The sequence below is a fragment of the Pseudophryne corroboree genome, chromosome 6 (assembly GCF_028390025.1).
Source record: "Pseudophryne corroboree isolate aPseCor3 chromosome 6, aPseCor3.hap2, whole genome shotgun sequence".
NCBI classification, from domain to species: Eukaryota; Metazoa; Chordata; class Amphibia; order Anura; family Myobatrachidae; genus Pseudophryne; species Pseudophryne corroboree.
Window position 1 is genome coordinate 495,779,707 of NC_086449.1, and position 26,187 is coordinate 495,805,893.

At 46.6% G+C, this 26,187-nt stretch overlaps 1 protein-coding gene across 1 annotated transcript in view; it reads left to right on the top strand.

Moving 5' to 3' along the window:
• ANO6 (anoctamin 6) overlaps positions 1 to 26,187 on the top strand; it is a 199,090-nt gene that overhangs the window by 161,570 nt on the left and 11,333 nt on the right. The window contains exons 15-16 of the mRNA XM_063927350.1: positions 20,842 to 20,939; positions 21,996 to 22,123. Coding sequence (XP_063783420.1) covers positions 20,842 to 20,939; positions 21,996 to 22,123 — 226 coding nt within the window. The remainder of the gene's footprint in view (positions 1 to 20,841; positions 20,940 to 21,995; positions 22,124 to 26,187) is intronic.

Consider the following 26,187-nt stretch of genomic DNA (forward strand, 5'->3'; position numbering starts at 1 on the left):
AGCATGTTCAGGCAGCGCTGCATAAATAGGCTTTTAAGCCTTTGTTAAACAGGAACAAATTATATGTGCAGGGTTAATGCAATATAAGAGGTTTATTAAATCTGCTGACATATTATAAGTCTGCACTTTGTGTTATACTATGAGCATGGGTACATATTAACCATGCTTCTTGTTTTTCCTGTTGTATTTCCAGAATTTCCTGTATTACATCTCTCCACCATTGAAGGCGCAGGGGTGTTAGGGGGAATTTGGGATCAGGCATATTGCTGGCGTGCACTGCACTTGGCCAGATATATATATTTTAGAGACACCTTAGTGCTATTTACTGAGTCGCGCAAGTTGTCTGTCTTTGTATTTTGTATTGTCTGTCTGCATAATGTGTAAGACACCAGCAAAGTCCAAAAAGCAGTTTCACTACAATGTCTGTAAGGGTGTATTTCCGGATGGATCTACCACATGTAAAGTATGTTTCTTTTTCATCCACTAGGGGTCACTGGAGTACTCTTGGGATATGGACGGTTCCACTGGAACTAGGCACTGAACAGTTAAACTTTGACTATATCTCCCCTCCATATCCCAGAGTACCTCAGTGTTTTTTCGGTGCTCACAGAGCAACTAGGCTTGTGGAAGTGGATCCACAATTATTGATTTTTTCTTTGATTATTTTTTTTTTTTAAAACATCCCTTTCCCCCTTCCAAGAAGGCAAGGGTTTGGGATAGTGAAAGCTGCTGTTGCAGCTGTGGGTGTCGGACCTCTCTAAAAAGAGCTCCCTCACTTCCACGTGCAGGACACCTGCAGTAAAAGGCTGACAGTGCTTACAGAGAAGCCCCGTCATTGCCCTCACCACAGGGTCCAGGTATGTTGTTTGGGGCAGTCAGCTCATGCTGCCGCCCCGCTGTGTGGGATTACTGTGTGTGTATTTGTGCCGCGCCGCTGCCCGCTGCAGCTTCCAGCGCCGCTGTGTTAATGTCTCTTCCGCTGTGCTGAGCCACGCTGGTCTTTGGAAGCCGCTCCACGCGGCATATCGTCTGCTCCGATGCACTTCCGGAGGGCGCACAAGGCCGGTCTCCGTGTACAGAGTAGCGGTACACGGAGCACGGGGGAGAGGGGGAGGCACACTTCTTTGAAAGTATGTATGACCTAACACAGAGCCAGCAGCGCTGTATAGATAAGTAACAGGAATATATGCATTTAAGTATAATCTGCTACATAGATTAATGTTTGCACTTTGTGATATTCTGTGAGCATGGGGACATATATAAACCATGCTTCCTGTTTTTCCTGTTTCTTTTCAGAATTTCCTGTACACATCTCTCCACCATTGAAGGCGCTGGGGTGTTAGGGGGATTTTGGGATCAGACATATTACTGGCACATTTGGCCAGAGATATAGAGACACCTTAGTGCTATTTACTGAGTCGCACAGGTTCTTTGTCTTTGTATTTGTATTGTTTTTGTTTTGTTTTTTTGGCATAATGAGTAAGACACCAGCAAAGTCCAAGAAGCAGGTTTACTGCAATGTCTGTAAGGGTGTATTACCTGATGGATTTACCACATGTAAAGTATGTGTTGTAAATTCTGAAACAAATACAATTCCTGCTCCGGTTTCAAATCCCATTTCAACCCCGGACCCGCCATGGGCTATATTAGCAGATGTTTTAGCTGGATTGCAATCAGAGTTGGCCGCGCCTCGGCAGGAGCGAGAGGTGGCAAGATCTGAATCTAGGGTGAGACCGCTAGAACTTCCTGAGGGGTCTCAGCCTTATCAAAGGTCCAGATCTTCTTTGACTAAAGGGGATAAGTTTCATTTTTCCTATAAGCTACCGGCTGCTATGTTAATGTCTGATGATTCTTTGCCAAACCTCACTTTACAAGATATGGGTGAGGAGGGCGAAGTAGACCAGCAGTCAGAGGGTGACGATTTTGACAGGCCAGGTATTGATAATCTCATCAGAGCAGTGCGTCAGTCTCTGAATTTTACAGAAACTGAGGAGCCTCTGACAAATGATGAGGTTGTTTTTACTAAACGACAAAGAACTCCAGTTTGTTTTCCTGTGTCAGAATCTCTTAATAAAATGTTACTAGAAACAAGGAAGAATCCGGATAAACGGTTTTCTGTACCTCACAGAGTTAGGTCTAGCTATCCGTTTCCAGTGTCTATGACGGCTACATGGGAGAATCCGCCGTTGGTGGATTCATCTGTGTCTAAACTTACAAAGAAATTAACCATACCAGTACCAGCTACAACTACACTCAAGGACCCTTCGGACCGTAAAATAGAGGTTATGCTGAAGTCCATGTATACAGCGGCAGGAGTGCTGCTTAGACCTGGGTTGAGTGGCATTTGGGTAACTAAAGCATTAATGGTATGAATAACAGAACTCAGATCTGCCTTAACTGATGATCATCTTATACTTCTCGCTGATCAAATCTGGGAAGTGGCTGACTATTTATGTACAGCTTCTACTGACGTCTGTCAGCTTACTTCTCGCCTTTCTTCATCACTAGTCACAGCACGACGTGCGCTCTGGCTACGCTCTTGGCGAGCTGAGGCAGAGGTCAAAAAAGGAATAGAAGCATTACCTTATGAGGGCGAGAGGTTATTCGGTCCTGAATTGGACAAATGGATTTCTGAGGCCACGGGAGGAAAGTCGGTTTTCTTACCATTTCCTCCAACAGTGCCTAGAAAAAGATATTCTGTACCGGCGTTCAAATCTTTTACACCTCAGTCCTTTCGCGGGTGTGGCAGGGGAACGGCCACACCAGGCAGACGAGGTCGGGGACGTAGTTTCCAACGAGCCAATACCACTCGTCAGGATACTAAAGTCACCGGTAAGCCAGTGGCATGACGGGCTCCCAGCCCATCTCGGATCTCCTATTGTAGGAGCACGTCTTCAGTCATTCCAGTTGGCGTGGCTTCAGACGTCCACAGATGGGTAAATCCGCAATTTAGTTTTAACAGGTTACAAAATAGAGTTCGACTGTCTCCCGCCAATGCGGATTTTCAGGACAGGACTGCCTCGGTCGGACGACAAGAGGGCGATTCTGCAGACTGCCATTCAGTCTTTGCTGGACGCAGCAGTTTTGGTTCCGGTACCTGTGCACCAACAGGGTCAGGGTTATTATTCCAGTCTGTTTGTAGTACCGAAGCCGGATGGCTCGGTCAGGCCAATATTGAACTTAAAGGGCCTCAACCAGTACGTCACTTACTACAGATTCAAGATGGAATCTCTACGATCAGTAATTGCAGGTCTAGAGCCACAGGAGTTTATGATTGCACTGGATCTCAAGGATGCGTACTTACACATTCCGATTTGGCCTCCTCATCAAAGGTTTTTGCGGTTTGCAATACGACAGAACCATTATCAGTTTCAGGCTCTACCGTTTGACCTCTCGTCAGCACCTCGGGTATTCACCAAGGTGATGTCTGTGTTAATAGCTCATCTCAGATCTCTAGGAGTGATAATAATTCCATACTTGGACGGTCTGCTCATCAAAGCTCCGTCTCAACAAATACTCCTTCAACAGGCATTGCTGACATACAATGTTCTGGTTCACCACAGTTGGATTGTCAACTTCAAGAAGTCACATCTAGTTCCGTCCCAACGACTTCAATTCCTAGGTATGATTCTCGATACGGTAGACCAAAGGATTTACCTACCCAAACAGAAAGTACGGGTCATTCGTCATCTGGTACAATTAGTGCTCAAGCCACGCACAGTCTCGGTTCATTTGTGCATTCGCCTCTTAGGCACAATGGTGGCGGCTTTCGAAGCACTTCAGTTCGGAAGATTTCACTCACGTCCTTTTCAACTGGATGGGCTCGCACAGTGGTCGGGCTCACACTTACAGATTCACCACAGGGTAAGGTTGTCTCCAAGGACCAGAGTGTCTCTACTCTGGTGGCTCAGGGTACAGAATCTAACCGCAGGAAAACAGTGCGGCACCTAGAATTGGATAATTCTCACGGCAGACGCAAGTCTCAGAGGTTGGGGAGCTGTAGTTCAGAATCTTCAGCTCCAGGGTCTCTGGGCGGATCACGAAAGATTGCTGTCCATAAATGTCCTGGAACTCCGGGCAATTTACAATGCATTGCGACAGGCAGTGCACATCCTGCAGGCGCAGGCGGTTCAGGTGCAATCAGACAATGCGACGGCGGTCGCATACATCAACAAACAAGGCGGAATGAGAAGCCGCAAGGCAATGCGGGAAGTAGCTCGAATCCTCAATTGGGCAGAATACCACCAGGTCATATTGTCGGCAGTGTTCATTCCGGGAGTGGACAACTGGGAGGCGGATTATCTCAGTCGTCGGGATTTTCATCGAGGAGAATGGGCATTAAATCCAGAAGTATTTCTCATGCTGGTCCAGAGGTGGGGTTACCCGCAGGTGGACTTGATGGCATCTCACCACAATCATCAAATTCCCCAGTATGTATCCAGAACGAGAGATCCAGAGGCAGTGGCGGTGGATGCTCTCACAGTCCGGTGGCCATACAGTCTAGTGTATCTGTTTCCACCGTTTCCGCTGCTCCCACTATTGCTAAAACGGATCAAAAGAGAGTTCGTCACAGTCATACTAGTGGCGCCTCATTGGCCACGGAGAGCTTGGTTCTCGGATCTTCGCGGATTACTCGCAGATGATCCTTGGCCACTCCCACTACGTCTGGACCTGTTACAACAGGGTCCGTTTCTTTACCCCGATTTAGCGCGGCTGCGTTTGACGGGGTGGCTGTTGAGACCGCCCTCTTAAGAAGAGAGGGCATTCCAGAATCAGTCATTCCAACCATGTTACGAGCTAGAAAGCCGGTTACGGCAGCTCATTATTACAGAATTTGGCGTGGCTATATAGGTTGGTGTGTGAAGCTCGCAAATTTCCGACATCTTCTTTCAAGTTATCCCGTCTTTTGTTATTTCTACAGATGGGGTTAGATGGAGGTCTACGTCTATCCACACTAAAAGTGCAGATATCTGCTTTGTCAATTTACTTTCAAAGACGATTGGCTCTTTTGCCATCAGTACACACCTTTATGCAGGGTGTCCTCAGAGTACAGCCTCCATTCATTCCACCTACAGCGCCATGGGACTTGAATCTGGTTTTAGATTTCTTACAGTCTTTTCATTTTGAACCCTTACAACAAGTGGATATTAAATTTCTCACTTGGAAAACAATTTTTCTTCTAGCCTTGGCTTCGGCAAGGCGGGTTTCAGATTTGGGTGCCTTGTCATGCAAGCCGCCATATTTGGTGTTTCATGATGACAGAGCGGAACTTCGGACGAATTCCGCTTTCTTACCAAAGGTAGTGTCATCTTTTCACATCAACCAACCAATAGTAGTTCCTGTGTTATCAGGACATTCTGAAACTCTGGATGTGGTACGCGCTTTACGCGTTTATGTGTCTCGAACGTCCACGGTTCATAAGACGGATACGTTGTTTGTTCTCTATGATGCTGCCAAGAGAGGTTGGCCAGCCTCTAAGCAGACCTTATCCAGATGGATAAAACTGACCATACGTCAGGCTTATCTTCAGGCTAGGTTACAGCCGCCTACTTCAGTAACAGCTCATTCCACACGTTCTGTGGGAACTTCATGGGCAGCTGGTCGGGGAGTTTCTACAACACAGCTTTGCCGGGCGGCTACATGGTCGTCAGTGCACACGTTTGTGCGCTTTTATAAGTTTGATACTTTTGCGGCATCAGCATCTAGCTTTGGCCGTTTAGTGTTACAGGTGCCAAATGGCTCTCCCGCCCACGGGGGAAACTTTGGTACGTCCCAAGAGTACTCCAGTGACCCCTAGTGGATGAAAAAGAAAATAGGATTTTGGTACTTACCAGATAAATCCTTTTCTTTGAATCCATAGGGGGCACTGGACGCCCACCCAGAGCAGTTGTTACCTGGTTGTGGTAAGTGCAGGGAATATTATGGTAACACACTCTTACCGACTGTTTCAAATTAGAAATTCTGTCGGGTTGGTGTCAACTGTTAGTTGTCATTTTTTTTTTTTTTTGTGTCAACTTTATTGTTGTCCATTTTTTTTGTTATATGTATGTCTCCATTGTCAACCTCTATAGCTCCAGTTCGGCTCAGTAAAAAAACACTGAGGTACTCTGGGATATGGAGGGGAGATATAGTCAAAGTTTAACTGTTCAGTGCCTAGTTCCAGTGGAACCGTCCATATCCCAAGAGTACTCCAGTGCCCCCTATGGATTCAAAGAAAAGGATTTATCTGGTAAGTACCAAAATCCTATTTTTGTAAATTCAGAAACAAATACAATTTCTGCTCCGGTTTCAAATCCAATTTCAACCCCGGACCCGCCGTGGGCTATGTAAGCAGATGTCCTAGCTGGATTGCAATCAGAATTGGCCGCCTCTCGGCAGGAGCGAGAGGCGGCAAGATCTGAGTCTAAGGTGAGACCGCTAGAACTACCGGAGGGGTCTCAGCCTTACCAAAAGTCTAAATCCTCTTTGGTTAAGGGGGATAAGTTTAATTTCTCTTATAAATTATCGGTTTCTGCTATGTTACTTTCTGACTATTCTACGCCAAACCTCACTGTACAAGATGAGGTTGAGGAGGGCGAAGTAGACCAGCAGTCAGATAGTGACGATTTTGACAGCCCAGGCATTGATAATCTCATCAGAGCAGTGCGTCAGTCTCTGAAGTTTACAGAAACTGAGGAGCCTCTGACAAATGATGAGGTTGTCTTTACTAAACGACAGAGAACTCCAATGTGTTTTCCTGTTTCGGAATCTCTTAATAAAATGTTACTAGAAACAAGGAAGAATCCGGATAAATGGTTTTCTATACCTCACAGATTTAGGTCTAGTTATCCGTTTCCAGACTCAGTAACAGCTACATGGGAGAATCCGCCGTTGGTGGATTCATCTGTGTCTAAACTTACAAAGAAATTAACCATACCAGTACCAGCTGCTACTACACTTAAGGACCCTTCGGACCGTAAAATAGAAGCTATGCTAAAGTCCATGTATACAGCAGCAGGAGTGCTGCTTAGACCTGGGTTGAGTGGCATTTGGGTAACTAAGGCGCTAATGGTATGGATAACAGAACTCAGGTCTGCCTTAACTGATGATCACCTTATACTTCTCGCTGATAAAATCTGGGAAGCTGCTGACTATCTATGTACAGCTTCTACTGATGTCTGTCAGCTCACTTCTCGCCTTTCATCATCACTAGTTACAGCACGACGAGCGCTCTGGCTACGTTCTTGGCATGCGGAAGCAGAGGTCAAAAAAGGTATAGAAGCGTTACCTTACGAGGGCGAGAAGTTATTTGGTCCTGAATTGGGAGGAAAGTCGGTTTTCTTACCATTTCCTCCAACAGTACCTAGAAAGAGGTATTCTGGACCGGCGTTCAAATCCTTTAGACCTCAGTCCTTTAGCGGGTGTGGCAGGGGAACGGCCACACCTGGTAGACGAGGTCGGGGACGTGGTTTCCAACAAACCAATACCACTCGTCAGGATACTAAAGTCACCGGCAGGCCAGTGGCATGACGGGCTCCCAGCCCATCTCGGATCTCCTATTGTGGGAGCACGCCTTCAGTCATTCCAGTTGGCGTGGCTTCAGACGTCCACAGATTGGTGGATCCGCAATTTAGTTTTAACAGGTTACAAAATAGAGTTCGTCTGTCTCCCGCCAATGCGTTTTTTCAGGACAGGACTGCCTGTGTCGGACGACAAGAAGGCGATTCTGCAAACTGCCATTCAGTCTCTGCTGGATGCAGCAGTTTTGATTCCGGTCCCTGTACACCAACAGGGTCAGGGTTGATAAAGCTAACTATTTATCTTATAACATTCACTATAAAATGGGTAAGAGACTCAGTACGCAATTGGCGTATGGGGTACCGTAAGGGTACGCACTTAGCGTAGCAGACGCTTAGCCGTGGTCGAGACGCACATGCGACACGCTCGCTCACAGCTTAACGCGTGGTGTCGAGCACGCTATAGGCGGCCGACTACCGTAATGCTACGCTACTAGCGTAGCGTATGCTCGTGACCACGAGGGGAACACGAGCTGCGCAGACGCTCACGGGATGACACTCAGTAAACCTTGTATGCAACACAGTGAAAGATTGAGTCTGTACTGTAAACCTTGGTTTTGTAATGTGAGCACAATGCAATGCTAATTAACCTCTATTGTATGAAAGCCTCTTGAGCGATTGAGACACTCTGAATACTCTCAGCAATGTAATAAACACACAATACCTTGCTAAGGTTCCAACACCTTTACTAACAATATCTAGCTATGTAAAAAGGAAAGAAAACAGTTAACAGTTCATACACTACAGGCTAACATCAATATCTAAGCAGAATAACTACACATAAATATACAATATAGTCACAATCTTATACAATAACAGAGAGAGAGAGTATGGCAAATACAAACAGGGAATAAGTTGGTCACAGAGAATAACTTACACACACTGGGGAATGATCGCAGCGCAGTCCTGGTACCAGCTCCGAGTTAGTCAAGATGAAAACCGTTTGTGGAGAGAAGACTGAGCTGGCCAGGCTGGCTGTCCTTATATACACTGCGTACAGTATACTACAAAGGGACCTACAATCTCATTGTTCATTGGACACAGGAATGTCTCCTCGCATCATAACAAAAGGTCATAGGTTAGTTTGAACAGGTGGGCTGTGACTATATCAAACTGCTCAGGTGGGAGGGAATCTCAGAATTCCCGCCGCATGGATAATGAACCGCAAATATAGTAAATGTCCAGAAACTACTAATAGACATAACTATACGCAGGAGCGATTAATCTTTACCTAACCAGCACCGGATTGTTTCTAATAAAATGTTCTTTAGTTAGGTACCAAACACAACTGCTCAAACCCTGTCTGACCCTTTGTACCATGCAAAGAGGAATTCCTCTGTCCAGCGACCAGTTACATTAAACAAACTTACAGTCCTTATTAAGGGGAACATTATCTATAAAATATACTATTTGGTTTTATTATTTAACGTTTGAGTCGCCCGCTAGACGCACACAAACTCTACCGTAAATGCACATACCACGCGCTCGAGCGCATGGCCGAGGAGGCGCCATCACGCAGCTGCGAATATGCGCACGCACAGGAGAGAATGTGCACGTGCAGCGGGCAAGCGCATGAGGTGAATATATGGCAACGTGTAGCATGATATTTTTCCGACTTTGACAGGGTTATTATTCCAGTCTGTTTGTGGTACCAAAGCCAGATGGCTCGGTCAGGCCAATATTGAACTTAAAGGGCCTCAATCAGTACGTCACTTACTACAGATTCAAGATGGAATCTCTGCGGTCAGTAATTGCAGGCCTAGAGCCACAGGAATTCATGATTGCGCTGGATCTCAAGGATGCGTACTTATACATTCCGATTTGGCCACCTCATCAAAGGTTCTTGCGGTTTGCAATACGACAGAGCCATTACCAGTTTCAGGCTCTACCGTTTGGCCTCTCGTCAGCGCCTCGAGTATTCACCAAAGTGATGTCTGTGATGATAGCTCATCTCAGATCCCTACGAGTGATAATAGTTCCGTACTTGGACGATTTACTCATCAAAGCCCCATCTCAACAAATCCTCCTTCAACAGGCATTGCTGACATACAATGTACTGGTTCACCACGGTTGGATTGTCAACTTCAAAAAATCACATCTAATTCCGTCTCAACTAATTCAATTCCTAGGTATGGTTCTCGATACGGTAAATCAGAGAATTTACCTACCCGAACAGAAAGTACAGGTCATTCGTCATCTGGTACAGTTAGTGCTCAAGCCACGCACAGTCTCGTTTCATTTGTGCATTCGCCTCTTAGGCACAATGGTGGCGGCTTTCGAAGCGCTTCAGTTCGGAAGATTTCACTCACGTCCTTTTCAACTGGATGTGCTCGCACAGTGGTCGGGCTCGCATCTGCAGATTCACCACAGGGTGAGGTTGTCTCCAAGGGCCGGAGTGTGTCTACTTTGGTGGCTAAAAGTACAGAATCTAACCGCAGGGAAATGGTTCAGCGCCTGGAATTGGATAATTCTCACGGCGGACGCGAGTCTCAGAGGTTGGGGAGCAGTAGTTCAAAATTATCAGCTCCAGGGTCTCTAGGCGGATCACGAAAGATTGCTGTCTATAAATGTCCTGGAACTCTGGGCAATTTACAATGCGCTACGACAAGCAGTGCACATGCTGCAGGCTCAGGCTGTTCAGGTGCAGTCAGACAATGCGACGGCGGTCGCATACATCAACAAACAAGGAGGAACGAAAAGCCGCATGGCAATGCGGGAAGTAGCTCGAATCCTCAATTGGGCCGAATATCACCAAGTGATATTGTCGGCAGTATTCATTCCGGGAGTGGACAACTGGGAGGCGGATTATCTCAGCCGTCGGGATTTTCATCCAGGAGAATGGGCATTAAATCCAGAAGTGTTTCACATGTTGGTCCAGAAGTGGGGTTACCCGCAGGTGGACCTGATGGCATCTCGCCACAATCATCAAACGCCCCAGTACGTGTCCAGACTGAGAGATCCAATGGCAGTGGCGGTGGATGCTCTCACAATCACGTGTCCATACAGTCTCGTTTATCTGTTTCCACCGTTTCCGCTGCTCCCTCTATTGCTAAAACGGATCAAAAGAGAGTCCGTCACAGTCATATTAGTGGCGCCTCATTGGCCTCGGAGAGCTTGGTTTTCGGATCTCCGCGGTCTACTCGCAGACGATCCTTGGCCGCTCCCACTACGTCCGGACCTGTTACAACAGGGTCCGTTCCTTTACCCCGATTTAGCGCGGCTGCGTTTGACGGGGGTGGCTGTTGAGACCGCCCTCTTAAGAAGAGAGGGCATTCCAGAATCAGTTATACCAACCATGTTACGAGCTAGGAAGCCGGTTACAGCAGCTCATTATTACAGAATTTGGCGTGCCTATATAGGTAGGTGTGAAGCTCGGAAGTTTCCGACATCGTCTTTCAAGTTATCCCGTCTTTTGTTGTTTCTACGAATTGGGTTAGGTGGAGGTCTGCGTTTATCCACACTAAAAGTGCAGATATCTGCGTTGTCAATTTATTTTCAAAGAAGATTGACTCTATTGCCGTCGGTACACACCTTTATGCAGGGTGTCCTCAGAGTACAGCCTCCATTCACTCCACCTACTGCGCCATGGGACTTGAATCTGGTTTTAGATTTCTTACAGTCTTTTTATTTTGAACCCTTACAACAAGTGGATATTAAGTTTCTCACTTGGAAAACAATTTTTCTCCTAGCCTTGGCTTCGGCAAGGCGTGTTTCAGATTTGGGTGCCTTGTCATGCAAGTCACTGTATTTAGTGTTTCATGATGACAGAGCGGAACTTCGGACGAATCCCGCTTTCCTACCAAAAGTAGTGTCCTCTTTTCACATCAATCAACCAATAGTAGTTCCTGTGTTATCAGGAGATTCTGGAACCTTTGATGTGGTACGCGCATTACGCGTTTATGTATCCCGAACGTCTACAGTTCGTAAGACGGATACGTTGTTTATCCTCTATGATGCGGCCAAGTTGGGTTGGCCAGCTTCTAAGCAGACCTTATCCAGATGGATAAAACTGACCATACGTCAGGCTTACCTTCATGCTAGGTTACAGCCGCCTACATCAGTAACAGCTCATTCCACATGTTCTGTAGGAACGTCATGAGCAGCTGGTCGTGGAGCTTCTACGACACAGCTTTGCCGTGCGGCTACATGGTCTTCAGTGCACACGTTTGTGCGCTTTTATAAGTTTGATACTTTTGCGGCATCAGCATCTAGCTTTGGCCGTCTAGTGTTACAGGTGCCAAACAGCTCTCCCCCCATGGGGGAAACTTTGGTACGTCCCAAGAGTACTCCAGTGATCCCTAGTGGATGAAAAAGAAAATAGGATTTTGGTACTTACCAGGTAAATCCTTTTCTTTGAATCCATAGGGGGCACTAGACGCCCACCCAAAGCAGTTTTACCTGGTTGTGGTAGGTTCAGAAAATCTTATGGTAACACACTCTTACCAACTGTTTCAAATTAGAAATTCTATCGGGTTGGTGTCAACTGTTAGTTGTCAGTATCGTTATGTGTCAACTTTATTGTTGTCCGTTTTTGTTATATGTATTTCTCCATTGTCAACCTCTATAGCTCCTGTTCGGCTCAGTAAAAAAACACTGAGGTACTCTGGGATATGGAGGGGAGGAGTAGTCTCAAATTTTAATTTATTCAGTGCCTAGTTCCTGTGGAACCGTCCATATCCCAAGAGTACTCCAGTGCCCCCTATGGATTCAAAGAAAAGGATTTACCTGGTAAGTACCAAAATCCTATTTTTTACCTTATGTTTCCTCACAGCCAAAGAAAACGCCACATTATCAGATGCAGTCCTTTCGGTCACATAAGTCCAAAAGAGTACGGGGATCTTCCTTTCTCGCCAGAGGTAAGGGCAGAGGGAAAAAGCTGCCAGCTACGGCTAGTTCCCAGGAGCAGAAGTCCTCCCCGGCTTCTACTAAATCCACCGCATGATGCTGGGGCTCCGCTGAGGGAGTCCGCCCCAGTGGGGGCACGTCTTCGACTTTTCAGCCACGTCTGGGTTCAATCACAGGTGGATCCCTGGGCAATAGAAATTGTATCCCAGGGTTACAAGCTGGAATTCAAAGATGTGCCTCCTCGCCGGTTTTTCAAATCGGCCCTACCAGCTTCTTCCCCAGAAAGGGAGGTAGTTTTAGATGCAATTCAAAAACTGTGTATTCAACAAGTGGTGGTCAAAGTTCCCCTGCTTCAACAGTGGACGGGGTACTACTCAACCCTGTTTGTGGTCCCGAAACCGGACGGTTCGGTCAGACCCATTCTGCATTTAAAATCCCTAAACCTATACTTGAAAAGGTTCAAATTCAAGATGGAATCGCTCAGAGCGGTCATCGCCAGCCTGGAGGGGGGGGATTTTATGGTGTCACTGGACATAAAGGATGCATACCTTCATGTCCTCATATATCCTCCTCAGCAGGCGGTCCTGAGATTTGCTGTACAGGATTGTCATTACCAATTTCAGACGTTGCCGTTTGGGCTTTCCACGGCCCCGAGGATTTTCACCAAGGTAATGGCGGAAATGATGGTGCTCCTGCGCAAGCAGGGAGTTACAATTATCCTGTACTTGGACGATCTCCTGATAAAAGCGAGATCGAGAGAACAGTTGCTGAAAAGCGTGTCACTCTCCCTGAGGGTGTTGCAGCAGCACGGCTGGGTTCTCAATCTGCCAAAGTCACAGTTGGTTCCAACGACCCGATTGACTTTCGTAGGCATGATTCTGGACACGGAACAAAAAAGGGTTTTTCTCCCGATGGAAAAAGCCCAGGAACTCCAGAACTTGGTCAGGGACCTGTTGAAGCCGAAAAGGGTGTCGGTCCATCAATGCACTCGAGTTATGGGACAAATGGTGGCGTCTTACGAGGCCATTCCCTTCGGCAGGTTCCATGCGAGGACTTTTCAGTGACACCTTTTGGACAAGTGGTCCGGGTCCCATCTACATATTCATCAGAAGATCAGCCTGTCCCCCAGGGCCAGGGTATCTCTCTTGTGGTGGCTGCAGAGTGCTCACCTTCTAGAGGGTCGCAGGTTCGGCATTCAAGACTGGGTTCTGGTGACCACGGACGCGAGCCTCCGAGGATGGGGAGCAGTCACACAGGGAAGAAACTTCCAGGCACTGTGATCAAGCCAGGAGGCTTGTCTGCACATAAACGTACTGGAATTGAGGGCCATCTACAATGGCCTACGTCGGGCGGAGACTCTTCTTCGCGGCCTGCCTGTTCTGATTCAGTCAGACAACGTCACAGCCGTGGCTCATGTAAACCGCCAAGGCGGAACAAGAAGCAGAGTGGCGATGGCGGAAGCCACCAGGATTCTTCGCTGGGCGGAAAATCATGTAAGCGATTTGACAGCAGTCTTCATTCCGGGAGTGGACAACTGGGAAGCAGACTTCCTCAGCAGACACTATCTCCATCCAGGGGAGTGGGGGCTTCATCAAGAAGTCTTTACAGAGATTGCAAGTCAGTGGGGACTTCCTCAAATAGACATGATGGCGTCACGCCTCAACAAGAAGCTTCCGAGGTATTATGCCAGGTCAAGGGACCCTCAGGCAGTAGCAGTGGACGCCCTGGTGACACCGTGGGTGTTTCATTCGGTCTATGTGTTCCCTCCTCTTCCTCTCATCTCAAAGATATTGAGAATCATAAGACGAAAAGGAGTACAGACAATTCTCATTGTTCCAGATTGGCCTCGAAGGGCCTGGTATCCGTATCTGCAGGAAATGCTCACAGAAGATCCATGGCCTCTTCCTCTCAGAGAGGACCTGTTGCAACAGGGGCCCTGTCTGTTCCAAGACTTATCGCGGCAGCGTTTGACGGCATGGCGGTTGAACGCCAGATCCTAGCTGGGAAGGGCATTCCGGACGAGGTCATCCCTACTCTGATGAAGGCTAGGAAGGAGGTGACAGCGAAACATTATCACCGTATCTGGAGGAAGTATGTCTCTTGGTGTGAAACCAAGAATTCTCCTCTGGAAGATTTCCATCTGGGCCGTTTTCTCCACTTCCTACAGACTGGAGTGAATATGGGCCTAAAATTAGGCTCCATTAATGTTCAGATTTCGGCCCTATCCATTTTCTTTCAGAAGGAATTGGCTTCTCTCCCAGAAGTCCAGACTTTTGTGAAGGGAGTGCTGCATATCCAGCCTCCTTTTGTGCCTCCAGTGGCACCATGGGACCTTAACGTGGTGTTACAATTCCTTAAGTCTCCCTGGTTTGAGCCTCTTCAATCCGTGAAATTAAAGTATCTCACTTGGAAGGTGGTCATATTGTTGGCTTTGGCATCGACAAGGCGAGTGTCTGAGTTGGCGGCTTTGTCTCACAAAAGCCCCTATCTGATTTTCCATGTGGATAGAGCTGAGTTGCGGACTCGTCCTCAATTTTTGCCTAAGGTGGTTTCCTCTTTTCATATGAACCAACCTATTGTGGTGCCTGTGGCTACGCGGGACTTGGAGGATTCCGAGGCCCTTGATGTGGTCAGGGCATTGAAAATGTATGTAGCCAGAACGGCTCAGGTTAGGAAAACAGAGGCACTGTTTGTCCTGTATGCAGCCAACAAGGTTGGCGCTCCTGCTTCTAAGCAGACTATTGCTTGCTGGATCTGTAACACGATTCAGCAGGCTCATTCTACGGCTGGATTGCCATTACCAAATTCGGTAAAGGCCCATTCCACTAGGAAGGTGGGCTCTTCTTGGGCGGCTGCCCAAGGCGTCTCGGCATTACAGCCTTGCCGAGCGGCGACTTGGTCGGGTTCAAACACCTTTGCAAAATTCTACAAGTTTGATACCCTGGCTGATGAGGACCTCATGTTTCCTCAATCGGTGCTGCAGAGTCATCCGCACTCTCCCGCCCGTTTTGGAGCTTTGGTATAATCCCCATGGTCCTTACGGAGCCCCAGCATCCTCTAGGACGTAAGAGAAAATAAGATTTTAAACCTACCGGTAAATCTTTTTCTCCTAGTCCGTAGAGGATGCTGGGCGCCCGTCCCAGTGCGGACAACATTCTGCAAGACTTGTATTTAGTTATTGCTTGCATAAGGGTTATGTTACAGTTTTGATCGGTCTTTGACTGATGCTGTTTGTTTCATACTGTTGACTGGTTCATATATTCCAGGTTATACGGTGTGGATGGTGTGGGCTGGTATGAATCTTGCCCTTGGATTAACAAAATCCTTTCCTCGTACTGTCCGTCTCCTCTGGGCACAGTTTCTCTAACTAAGGTCTGGAGGAGGGGAATAAGGGGAGGAGCCAGTGCACACCCATTCTAAAGTTCTTTGTAGTGCCCATGTCTCCTGCGGAGCCCGTCTATACCCCATGGTCCTTACGGAGACCCCAGCATCCTCTACGGACTAGGAGAAAAAGATTTACCGGTAGGTTTAAAATCTTATTTTTTTTCTATGTGTATTTAAGTGTTTAAGTTGTTTTTGTTACACTACAAGAAAACTATACAATTGTCTCTCAATTAGGTGGAGCTATACACAGTACCCAGGCATTTTTAAACTATTAGTTTAAATCTAAAATACACCATTGGTTTAAATGTAATATACACAATCCATAACTCCGAACATGACCCATTCCAGGAGGAACAAAATGCTCTTTACCTGTACTTCCGTCTTGAGTTATGATTGCAATCATCTGTGTTGAAATACTTTTCTTATCAATTAAATAGTTTAACACAGGTGACGCCAATCATATATGAAGAGGGAAGTCTTGGAAGAGAGCAATTTGTCCCTCCTGAAATGGATCAAGTTGGGAGGTATGCACAATCTAATATATATACCACCTTCCCCTGGGCCCCCCTGTCTTAAAATGCCCTGCTAAGGTAAAGACGCGCCATCATTAAGCTCCATTATTGAATACAGACAGGCTACGTATTAAAACCTTTTAAAAGCTATGTAAATTGTGAAAAATAACTGTTTCCCACCCTCAGGCACCTTCTGCGTCACCAAGGGCATGATTGAATGGTAGCCAAAGCTTTTTGACCCCTGGTTATTTGCTCAATCTAGACTCACACATCAGGCCTAGCAGACAAGGAAGCCCTCAATGTCAGATAGTGCTGCAGGACCTAAATACAGTATATACTGGGATCCTGGCAGCCTATTCAAAATGGAATCCTCCTTGATAGGTAACAGTGGTAACAGTTTTTGTACGGGCCAAAATACTTTACACCACTGTCCAAGTTGAGAATCTCAGAGGCAGACAGAGCTATTCAAACGGAAAGATTTGTTACAGCTTCTATAGATAGAGGAATTTTCCCCAAACATGTGTTTGGTGTTGGCAGAGGCAAAGAGCAGTATCTTAAAACATGAGACTTGTTGGGCAGCCTGAAAAATTAAAAATTATTTGCATAAGATAGAGCACATATGGTTTCTACTCCCCCCACACACACATACACCACCACCGTCACCTGGTTGAATGCCTCAACCTATCCTTGTGAGAGAACTTCAGGGATGGAGATCCAATTCTGCCTGCATCTCTCTATGCCCTCCCTACTGCCCTGCATCTCTCTATGCCCTCCCTACTGTTCTGCATCTCTGTATACCCTCCCTACCGCCCTGCACCTCTCTCTATGCCCTTCCTACCGCCCTGCACCTCTCTCTATGCCCTCCCTACCGCCCTGCACCTCTCTATGGCCTCCCTACCACCCTGTACCTCTTTATGCCCTCCCTACCGCCCTGCATCTCTCCATGCCCTCCCTATTGCCCTGCACCTCTATATTCTCTCCCTACCATCCTGCTTCTCTCTATGCCCTCCCTACTGCCCTGCATCTCTCTACGCCCTCCCTAGCACCCTGCGTCTCCCTATGCCCTCCCTACCACCCTGAGTCTCTATGCCCTCCCTACCGCACTGCATCTCTATATCAGGGACGTGCAGTCAGGGGAGGCAGGGGAGGCAGTGCCTCCCCTGTCATTAATGATTAAGATAATACAAAGAAGATGCATATGACACATATTCTGTGTCATATGTATCTTCTTAATATTATTCTGATCATTGCTCCCCTCCTTATGTGTTTGGGAGGCACCGATCGTGGTGCCTCCCGTTATCTCTGGGGATAATATGGGGAGCGGGGGGCGGACACGGGCGGGGACTAGCCATGGGCTGTAAAAGCCCATTGAAAATGTGTGGGAAAGCGGCACCATTAGTGGTGCCGCTTTCCTACAGGGACGTGCTTTCAACCTATGAAAGCACGTCCCTGTCAGTGAGGCTACAGTGATTGGCCAGCGGATCCGTCACTGGATCCGCTGTCAATCACTGTGCGGGCGGCTGAATGCGGCGATTGTGCGGGCGGCGGGATGCGGTGGAGCAGGCGGCGGGTTGCGGCGGCTGTGCGGCGGCGGAAAATTACCTTTATCTGCAGAGTTTGGCAGCGGAGCGGTTCCAGTTTCAAAAATGGCGCCTCAGCGTCATTTTTGAAATTCAAGATGGCCGCCGCGAGCCAATCACGGCTCGCCGCGTCATCGCTCCGCCCCCTCCGGCTGACTTATATAAGTCAGCGCGAGGCGGAGGAGAGTCAGTCCAACGGCGGAGGAGGAGCTGTGAAGAGCTCCTGAAGAAAGAAGACGGCTGAAAGTCCTGGCTGGGCGGCGGCTATGCAAAAGAGCTTAGCAGCCGCCGCCCACCAGGTGAAGACGCTGGAAGCCCTGGGGGGGTGGCGCCCCCCAGGTGAAGACGCCGGAAGCCCTGGGAAGGCGGCGGCCACGCAAAAGAGCTTAACGGCCGCCGCCCCCAGGTGAAGACCCAGTTAAATAAAGCTTCTTTTCAAGACGTGTGGCGTTTTATTTTTATATTTTCTTTACAGGTGGACTATAGGTGCCAGCGGGCCCTTTATGTCCGGGCATGCTGGCACTTGTGGTTCTCCAAGTGCCAGCATGCTGGGGCAGGCTTGCTGGGACCTGTAGGCTACCTGTAAAGAACAATATTACTATTCTTTGCAGGTGGACTACAGGTGCCAGCAGGCCCTTTATGTCCGGGCATGCTGGCACTTGTGGTTCTCCAAGTGCCAGCATGCTGGGGCAGGCTTGCTGGGACCTGTAGGCCACCTGTAAAGAACAATATTAACACACAATGAACCCCGCACCCACCGCCACCAGGGGTGCGGGGCATAGCACTGGGCTATCAGCCCAGTGCTGGTTATTGCTCGGGAGGGGGGACCCCATTTTTATTTTTTGGGGTTCCCACTTTCTGAGGAATTCCAACCCTGGGCTGACTGGCTGGGGGGCAGATTAATGTTATGGCAGGGGGACCCCACACTGAGTGTCTCCCCTGCTATGGCATTACTCCCCCTGGCTGGTTCTGCCTAGTGCTGGTTTTCCTGATGTGTTGGGGGACCACACTTTTTTTTTTCCGGGGGGGGGGGGGCTTGTTAGCTGCCAGTGCCTCCCCAACCTGTGATCCCACCGCACGTCACTGCTCTATATTCCCTCCTTAACGCCCTGTGTCTCTATATTCCCTCCCTACCACCCTGCATCTCTCTATGCCCTCCCTACTGCCCTGAGTCTCTATCCGCTTCCTACCACCCTGCATATCTCTAGCCTTTCTCTACCGCCCTGTATCTCTCTATCCCCTCCCCACCACCCTGCATCTCTCTATGCCCTCCCTACTGCCCTGAGTCTCTATCCGCTTCCTACCACCCTGCATATCTCTAGCCTTTCTCTACCGCCCTGCGTCTGTCTATCCCTTCCCTACCGCCCTGTATTCCTCTATCCCCTCCCCACCACCCTGCATCTCTAAATACCCTCCCTACATCTCTTTATTTCGTCACTACCCCCAGCATCTCTATATTCCCATCCTACCTCCTTCCTGCATCTCTATATTCCCTACCTATCTCCCTGCATCTCTGTATTCCCTGCCTACTGCCCTGCACCATTATATTCCCTCCCTACCACCCTGCGTGTCTGTCCCTGTCTCCCTCTGTCTTTGTCTCTACACTATGTTGTTTAGTATATGTGCCTCTGCCTCCCACTCCACATCCTATGTGTGTCTCTACTCTTCCTCCACTTCCCACGTGTCTCTGCACCATCTTCACTCCACAAGTATACCTCTTCCCCGTCACTTTATTTCTTCCTCTGTGTCACATTATCTCATCTTTTTCCCCTTCCCATCTGTTCCCCAACCACCTCCTCCTATCTGCCAGAATCATTCACAAAATATTTATATATCACTGATCACACCCCCATGTCAGTATCCACACCCGCCGTGCTGGTATACCCCCTGCAGTGGCACATAATAGGCCCTGCAGAAATTTCAGATCCAGGCCCATGAGGACCTTAATCTGGCACTGAACCATCGGTATTCTTCAGGTGGGAAATAGGAGAAGTACATAATTAGAATTTTAATAAACCTCCCCTAAGGGGATGAAAAGGGGGTTGACATAATGACATCATTACTGATGCATGGTTTTCGTTGTGTGAACGATAATGGCCAAACTGACAATTGGATCAAAATTTAGATTGCACCTCAAGTGTGTAGAATTTAATAAACTAAAAAAAAATGGTCTTGTCACTTTTTACTGTATCTGCTACAAGTGCCGATGGTGTAATGGTTAGCATTACTGCCTCACAGCACTGAGGTCATGGGTTCGATTCCCACCATGGCCCTAACTGTGTGGAGTTTGTATATTCTCCCCGTACTTGCGTGGGTTTCCTCCGGGTACTCCGGTTTCCTCCCACAATCCAAAAATATACTGGTAGGTTAATTGGCTCCCAACAAAATTAACTCTAGGATGAATGTGTGTGCGTGTACATGTGGTCGGGAATATAGATTGTAAGCTCCACTTGGGCAGGGACTGATGTGAATGGCCAATTCTCTAATAACTGGTAATAAATAAATAAGTGCTCCTCTGGTAACGCCAAGAACCATGCATTAATATTCACTTACATTAAGACGTCTCAAATTGACAGTTCTGTAGATTTACCAAATTTTTAATAGAAAGCTAGTGTGTGTGTGTGTGTGTGTGTGTGTGTGTGTGTGTGTGTGTGTGTGTGTGTGTGTGTGTGTGTGTGTGTGTATATCATTTTTCTGTAGTGAGTGAAGATCCAACTGTTACAGAATTGTGATAGAAGGAGGTATACAAATTGATGAGGGTGCTTTAGAAAAAAATGCTATATAAATAGAATTATGATGCCGACGATGGTGGTGGTGAATTGGTGGAATTAGTCAGCCAACAACAGATTAGGTGAAGAGCAATTTTCCATTTCAGTTTCTATTTATGATCTTGGTAACAATCACAGAACATGTATTGCTTTGTAATCTTGTTAAACATTAAAGTGACTTTTTAAAATTTTCTAGTGTGATCCTGGTGGCTGTCTTCTCGAGCTAACAACACAACTGACCATTATAATAGGAGGCAAAGCTATATGGAATAATATCCAGGAAATTCTTGTGCCGTAAGTTCTTTTTCTGTAACAAAATGAACTATACAAATAATAAACAGTACTTTATGGAAATATTATACATCTTAATGACCATTTTGCTGTGGATTTTTCTATATGTTATATTTGTAGAAATGGAATAGTCTGGAGCTTACCAATCATACATTAAATTGCACTCACCTTCCTGAACTCTCCGCTTACCTCATAATTCTTCAGTATGTTTATACTGATTGTTGACAGACCTATGGTTTTGGCCAGTCAGTGGCTTATATATACACATGGAGAATGTTTTATTTGGACTTTCTATGCATTTTCGTGCTCTCCATAGCTAGAAGAGGGCATTGATCATGCAGTACTATAATAATAGTGTGCTAAGCATAGTCCCACCTTTTAAGTACATTAGTCATGCTCCTTCTGTAGCAACTATCACTTAATGCACCATCTCATATTCTCTTTTGGTTAGATTCAAAGTGCACCCTTAGGAGTTGTCAGTGTTAAGTGCTCCCATGCTATGGGGTGTATTCAATACCTCTTGCATCCTTTCCGATGGAAAGGATCCGACAGGTCAGTATTCAGTGACGCAGCCAAACCCAACAGGTTTGGCCTGTTCCCGACACTGCCAATCCGACTTTTTTTAAAGTCGTATTGACATTGTCGGAAACGGTGCTAAAACCTATCCGGTTTGGCCGCGCTTCCGACAATACACGCGGCTCGCGGCTGATCCGCGTGTATTCCGACTTGTCGGAAAAAACGGGGCCCTAATGAATAGGTCGGAACCCCTTCAGACTTAAATCTGTCGGAAGCTGCCGTCTTTCCGACAAGATGGCAGCTTCCGATTACAGTCCTATATTGCATTATCTATAACAGTCTGGAACCCCCTGAGGTACCAGTATCAATCTCCTCCTCCAATCAAATGAAAACAAACTTTCAATTACTTTGTTTTCCTCTTAGTTTATTAAAAAAAAGTATAAAAGTGTAATTTAAATTTTGTTCGCTGTCCTAAATAGGGAATTCTAGTGTTCATACAAGTAATACAGTTCTTTTTTTTATTTATTTTTTATCACCTAATAGATGGATAAAAAACATTATTGTACGATGTCGTTCTTCAGGGATAGAAACAATTAAGCCACGGTGGGAACAGGATTACCATTTACAACCCTTCGGAAAATTGGGATTGTTCTATGAATATCTTGAGATGGGTATGTTGTTTGTATACTTTTTTACACACATATTGTTTACCTCAACAAAACAAATTTGTTAATTTACTGTATGTAATTTGTCATCTTGTGCATGTCCTTCATTAAGAATTCTGGGCTAGTGTAATATCTATCTATCTATCTATCTATCTATCTATCTATCTATCTATCTATCTATCCATCCAGAGCTGGCCATAGGCATAGGCAAACTAGGCAATTGCCTAGGGCATTTGATATGCCTAGGGGCATCAGCAGCTTCTGCTGATTAAAACGATATGCGGCATGTCTATATTCTGTGTGTAGCATTTCATATGCAGATGCAGCCACAGTCTCAAGTTCAAGTTCAAATTTATTGTCATCAGCCAAAACAAGTTGACAGACGAAATTGCAATTGTACAAAGCATCAAGTAGTAACAGGCGGCAACATAAAACAAAACATTAAAATGAATCATTCATTTAACATACGTACAGCAGATGGGATAAAACTAACCCTAAAACGATTGGTACGAGTTAACAAAGTACGAAACCTCTTTCGAGATGGAAGTTTGTCAAAAAGCATACTATAAGGATGCGCGCTATCTGATAAAATACACCTGACTTTGCTTAAAACCCTACGCCTATACAATTCATCAAAGCTAGGCAGTGGCATGCCAATGAATTTACTAGCAGTTTTCCTAATCCTCTCTAATGCCCATCGATCTTTTAAAGTGCAGCCTCCATACCATGCCACAATCCCGTAACTGAGAATGCTCTCTATCGAGCGCCTATAAAAATTTAACATGGTCTGTGCACAAACACCTGCTCCCCTTAAACGCCGCAGGAAGAAAAGTCGTTGTTGAGCCTTTTTTACTATCAGTAGCAGGTGCTCAGACCAAGTCAAACATGACGAAATCTGAATGCCCAAGAAACGGAACGAGGTAACCATTTCAACAACCTGATCACCAACAAACACTGGCGATTTCAGCGGCTGCCTTCTCCTAAAATCAATAATCGGTTCTTTTGTCTTCCCGCTGTTTAAGAATAAATGATTTTCATTACTCCAATCGACTAACTTCACAACTTCCGTCCTATACGATAACTCATCGTCATCCCTAATTAACCCTACCACAGCAATATCATCCGCGAATTTAATCAATTTTACTGATGCGTCCGCTGATACACAATCGAAAGTGAACAGCGAATATAAGAAGGGGCTAAGAACACAGCCCTGGGGTACACCTGTATTAATTTGCGCCTCCCCGGACCTAATGCTGCCCATTTTGACCACCTGAGGGCGATTTGTCAAAAATGCTAAAATCCAATTACAAGTAAAACAATCAAGGCCTAATGCAGATAATTTATTAAGCAAAGACACTGGAATCACTGTATTAAAAGCTGAACTAAAATCAACAAATAAAATCCTAACATAAACATTCCTCTCTTCCAAGTGAGACAAAGTAAAGTGCAACAGTGAAATAATCGCATCATCAGTGCACCGATTTTGTCTATAAGCAAACTGGAACGGGTCAAACCCAGCAGAGAAAAAGGAGTTAATATGATTCAGTACCAGTCTCTCAAAACATTTCGTTATAAGGGATGTTAACGCTACACAGTATATAGGCATGCCGCATATCATTTTAATCAGCAGAAGCTGCTTGTGCATTCTAGCCAAATAGCAATGCAAATAAGATGCATTTTCATAAAAAAAGGTGCCCAACGTTAGCATTGTGGCAAGATTTATGAGGACACATCTGTATCCAAGCAGGGTCACAGTGTTAGTGGCAGTGTGAGTGCTGTGTGCGAGTGGGTTGGTTGTGCAGTAGTGTTCGGAATATGTGTAAGGAGCATTATGTGTGTCATGTAACCATGCATTAATAATGTGCAATATATGTGTAAGGGGCACTATGTGTGTCATTATGTGTATAAGGGCATTAATAATGTGCGGCATATGTGTAAGGGACATTATGTGTAAAAAGGCATTAATAAAGGTTGTCATAATGTGTAAGGTGCATTATGTTTATAAGGACATTAATAATGTGTCTCATATGTGTAAGGGGCATTACTCTGTGGCATTATGTGTATAAGGTGCTCTACTATGTGCCGTTGCATATAGAAAGGGCACTACTGTGTCATCTAATGTGAATAAAGAGCAATAGGGTATGGTGTAATGTGAATAAGGAGCAATTCAGTGTGATGAAATGTGAATAAGGGGCAGTACTGTAAGGAGTAACGTTTATAAGGTAAAGTGATACTACTGTGGGATGTAATATGAATTATGGACACTATCGCATGATGAAATGTGAATAAAGTTGCATTACTGTGTGGCGTAATTGGAATTGGGGTTACTATTGTGTGGCCATGCCCCTTGCCGTTTTTGGGCTGAGCGCCAAATGTGCGAACTGTTCCTATTTAAAATATAGGGGGTACAAACCCCAAAATAAGGACTGCTATGGGTGAGGGGTGATGGTGCTGGGAAAGAGGTGCAAGGTGTGAGAGGCGGAACCAGTGGTGGTGCTAGGGGGCACCAGCCAAAATTTTGCCTAGGGCATCATATTGGTTAGGGCCAGCTCTGTATCTATCTATCTATCTATCTATCTATCTATCTATCTATCTATCTATCTATCTATCTATCTATCTATCCCAGCTTATGTCATTTTCCATTTATGGTCAGTTGTTTATTTGATCAGTGGCTGAGCACACTCCTAGTCACTGTCTCACACTGAGTTGCCATTAATCTGTAATACTTCTAGATGATATTACACCTACACTGCCTCTTGTAAGATAAATCTAAACGGACTTCATATGATTTGGTCAGGGCCGAAACTAGGATCTTTGTTCCCTGGGACAAGGCAGCAATTTGGAGTCCCATCCCGTCCCGTCCCGTCCCCCCACATAAACACACACACACTTTACAGCGGTCTTTGCCCCCCCCCCCCCCCCCATCCTTTGTAAACTCCCCTATTGGGAATGAGGTGAACTATCCCCCCCACTCTCTGCAGGGCTTCATGTGGAGGGCATCAAGGGAACACCCCTGCAGTCAGATCCCTGACCCACAGAGCTTGCACTCTAAGGAGGAGAAAGGGCCAAGCAGGTGGCACACAGGACATGGCAGAGTGGTCACTAGCAGAATGTAGGGCATTGGCAAGCTATGTACCACGTAAGATATGCCCCTCACAGTCTCAGTTGCAATGGGAGGTCACTGTGTACCAGGAGCTGCCTGAGTCACCCAGAGGTATGCAAGCAGACAGGTCATTGTTGATGGGTGAAGTATTGTGAGGGGGAAAGAGAGGGCTCTGCCTTGAGCACATACTGTCTAGGGAGCAGTGTACAGGACGCATACCTCCCAACTCTCTCTTTTTGCAGGACTGGCCCGTTTTTGGGGTCTTTCCCTCCCACGGTCCGCAGTGTCCTATGGTGGGGGGCAGTTGGGAGGTTCCCTATCACTCGCTGCTCTGCTTAGTGCAGAGCAGAGCTGAATAGACACTGTGCACATGCGCACAGCATCGATTCCAGTAAGCCAGACGGACTGGTGGCATGGCCAGCAGCTCTTGGAGCGCTGCCTGTGCCCCTACTGTGACAGAAATGGTGTCCCTCCTGTGTCACAGTTGTTTTAACACTCCCATCTTCTCCCAGAGCCGACGCCAGCGAACCGGAAGTGCCCACAGCCACTTGTGGCTCCTTTAGTTTTCCTATGGCAGTTCCGTGGTACCGCTGCCACCTGCCAGCAATGCAGCACGGATGCCCTGTTGGTCCTTTTCACTTCAGTTGCACCACTGACTGCCTGCAGTGAAATCAAACTTCCCGCGTCCGCTGCTGTCTTAGTCTCTGCTCAAGCATGATGTCAACAAGATCCTTCTGGCAAAGGGGGAATAGCCATTTTGTTGTGGTCATGCTTGCACTAGTATACATAGGATAGAATTACTTAGTATACAGAAACACCAGAGCGCTGCTTAGCTGGACTGATCCATCTGGCCATCTGTCCTCTTGGCATACACACACACACACACACACACACACACACACACTCTCACTCTCTCAAATCCACTGCACGGGACAAGTCCCCCCCTTTGCCACCCCTAGTTGCTCCC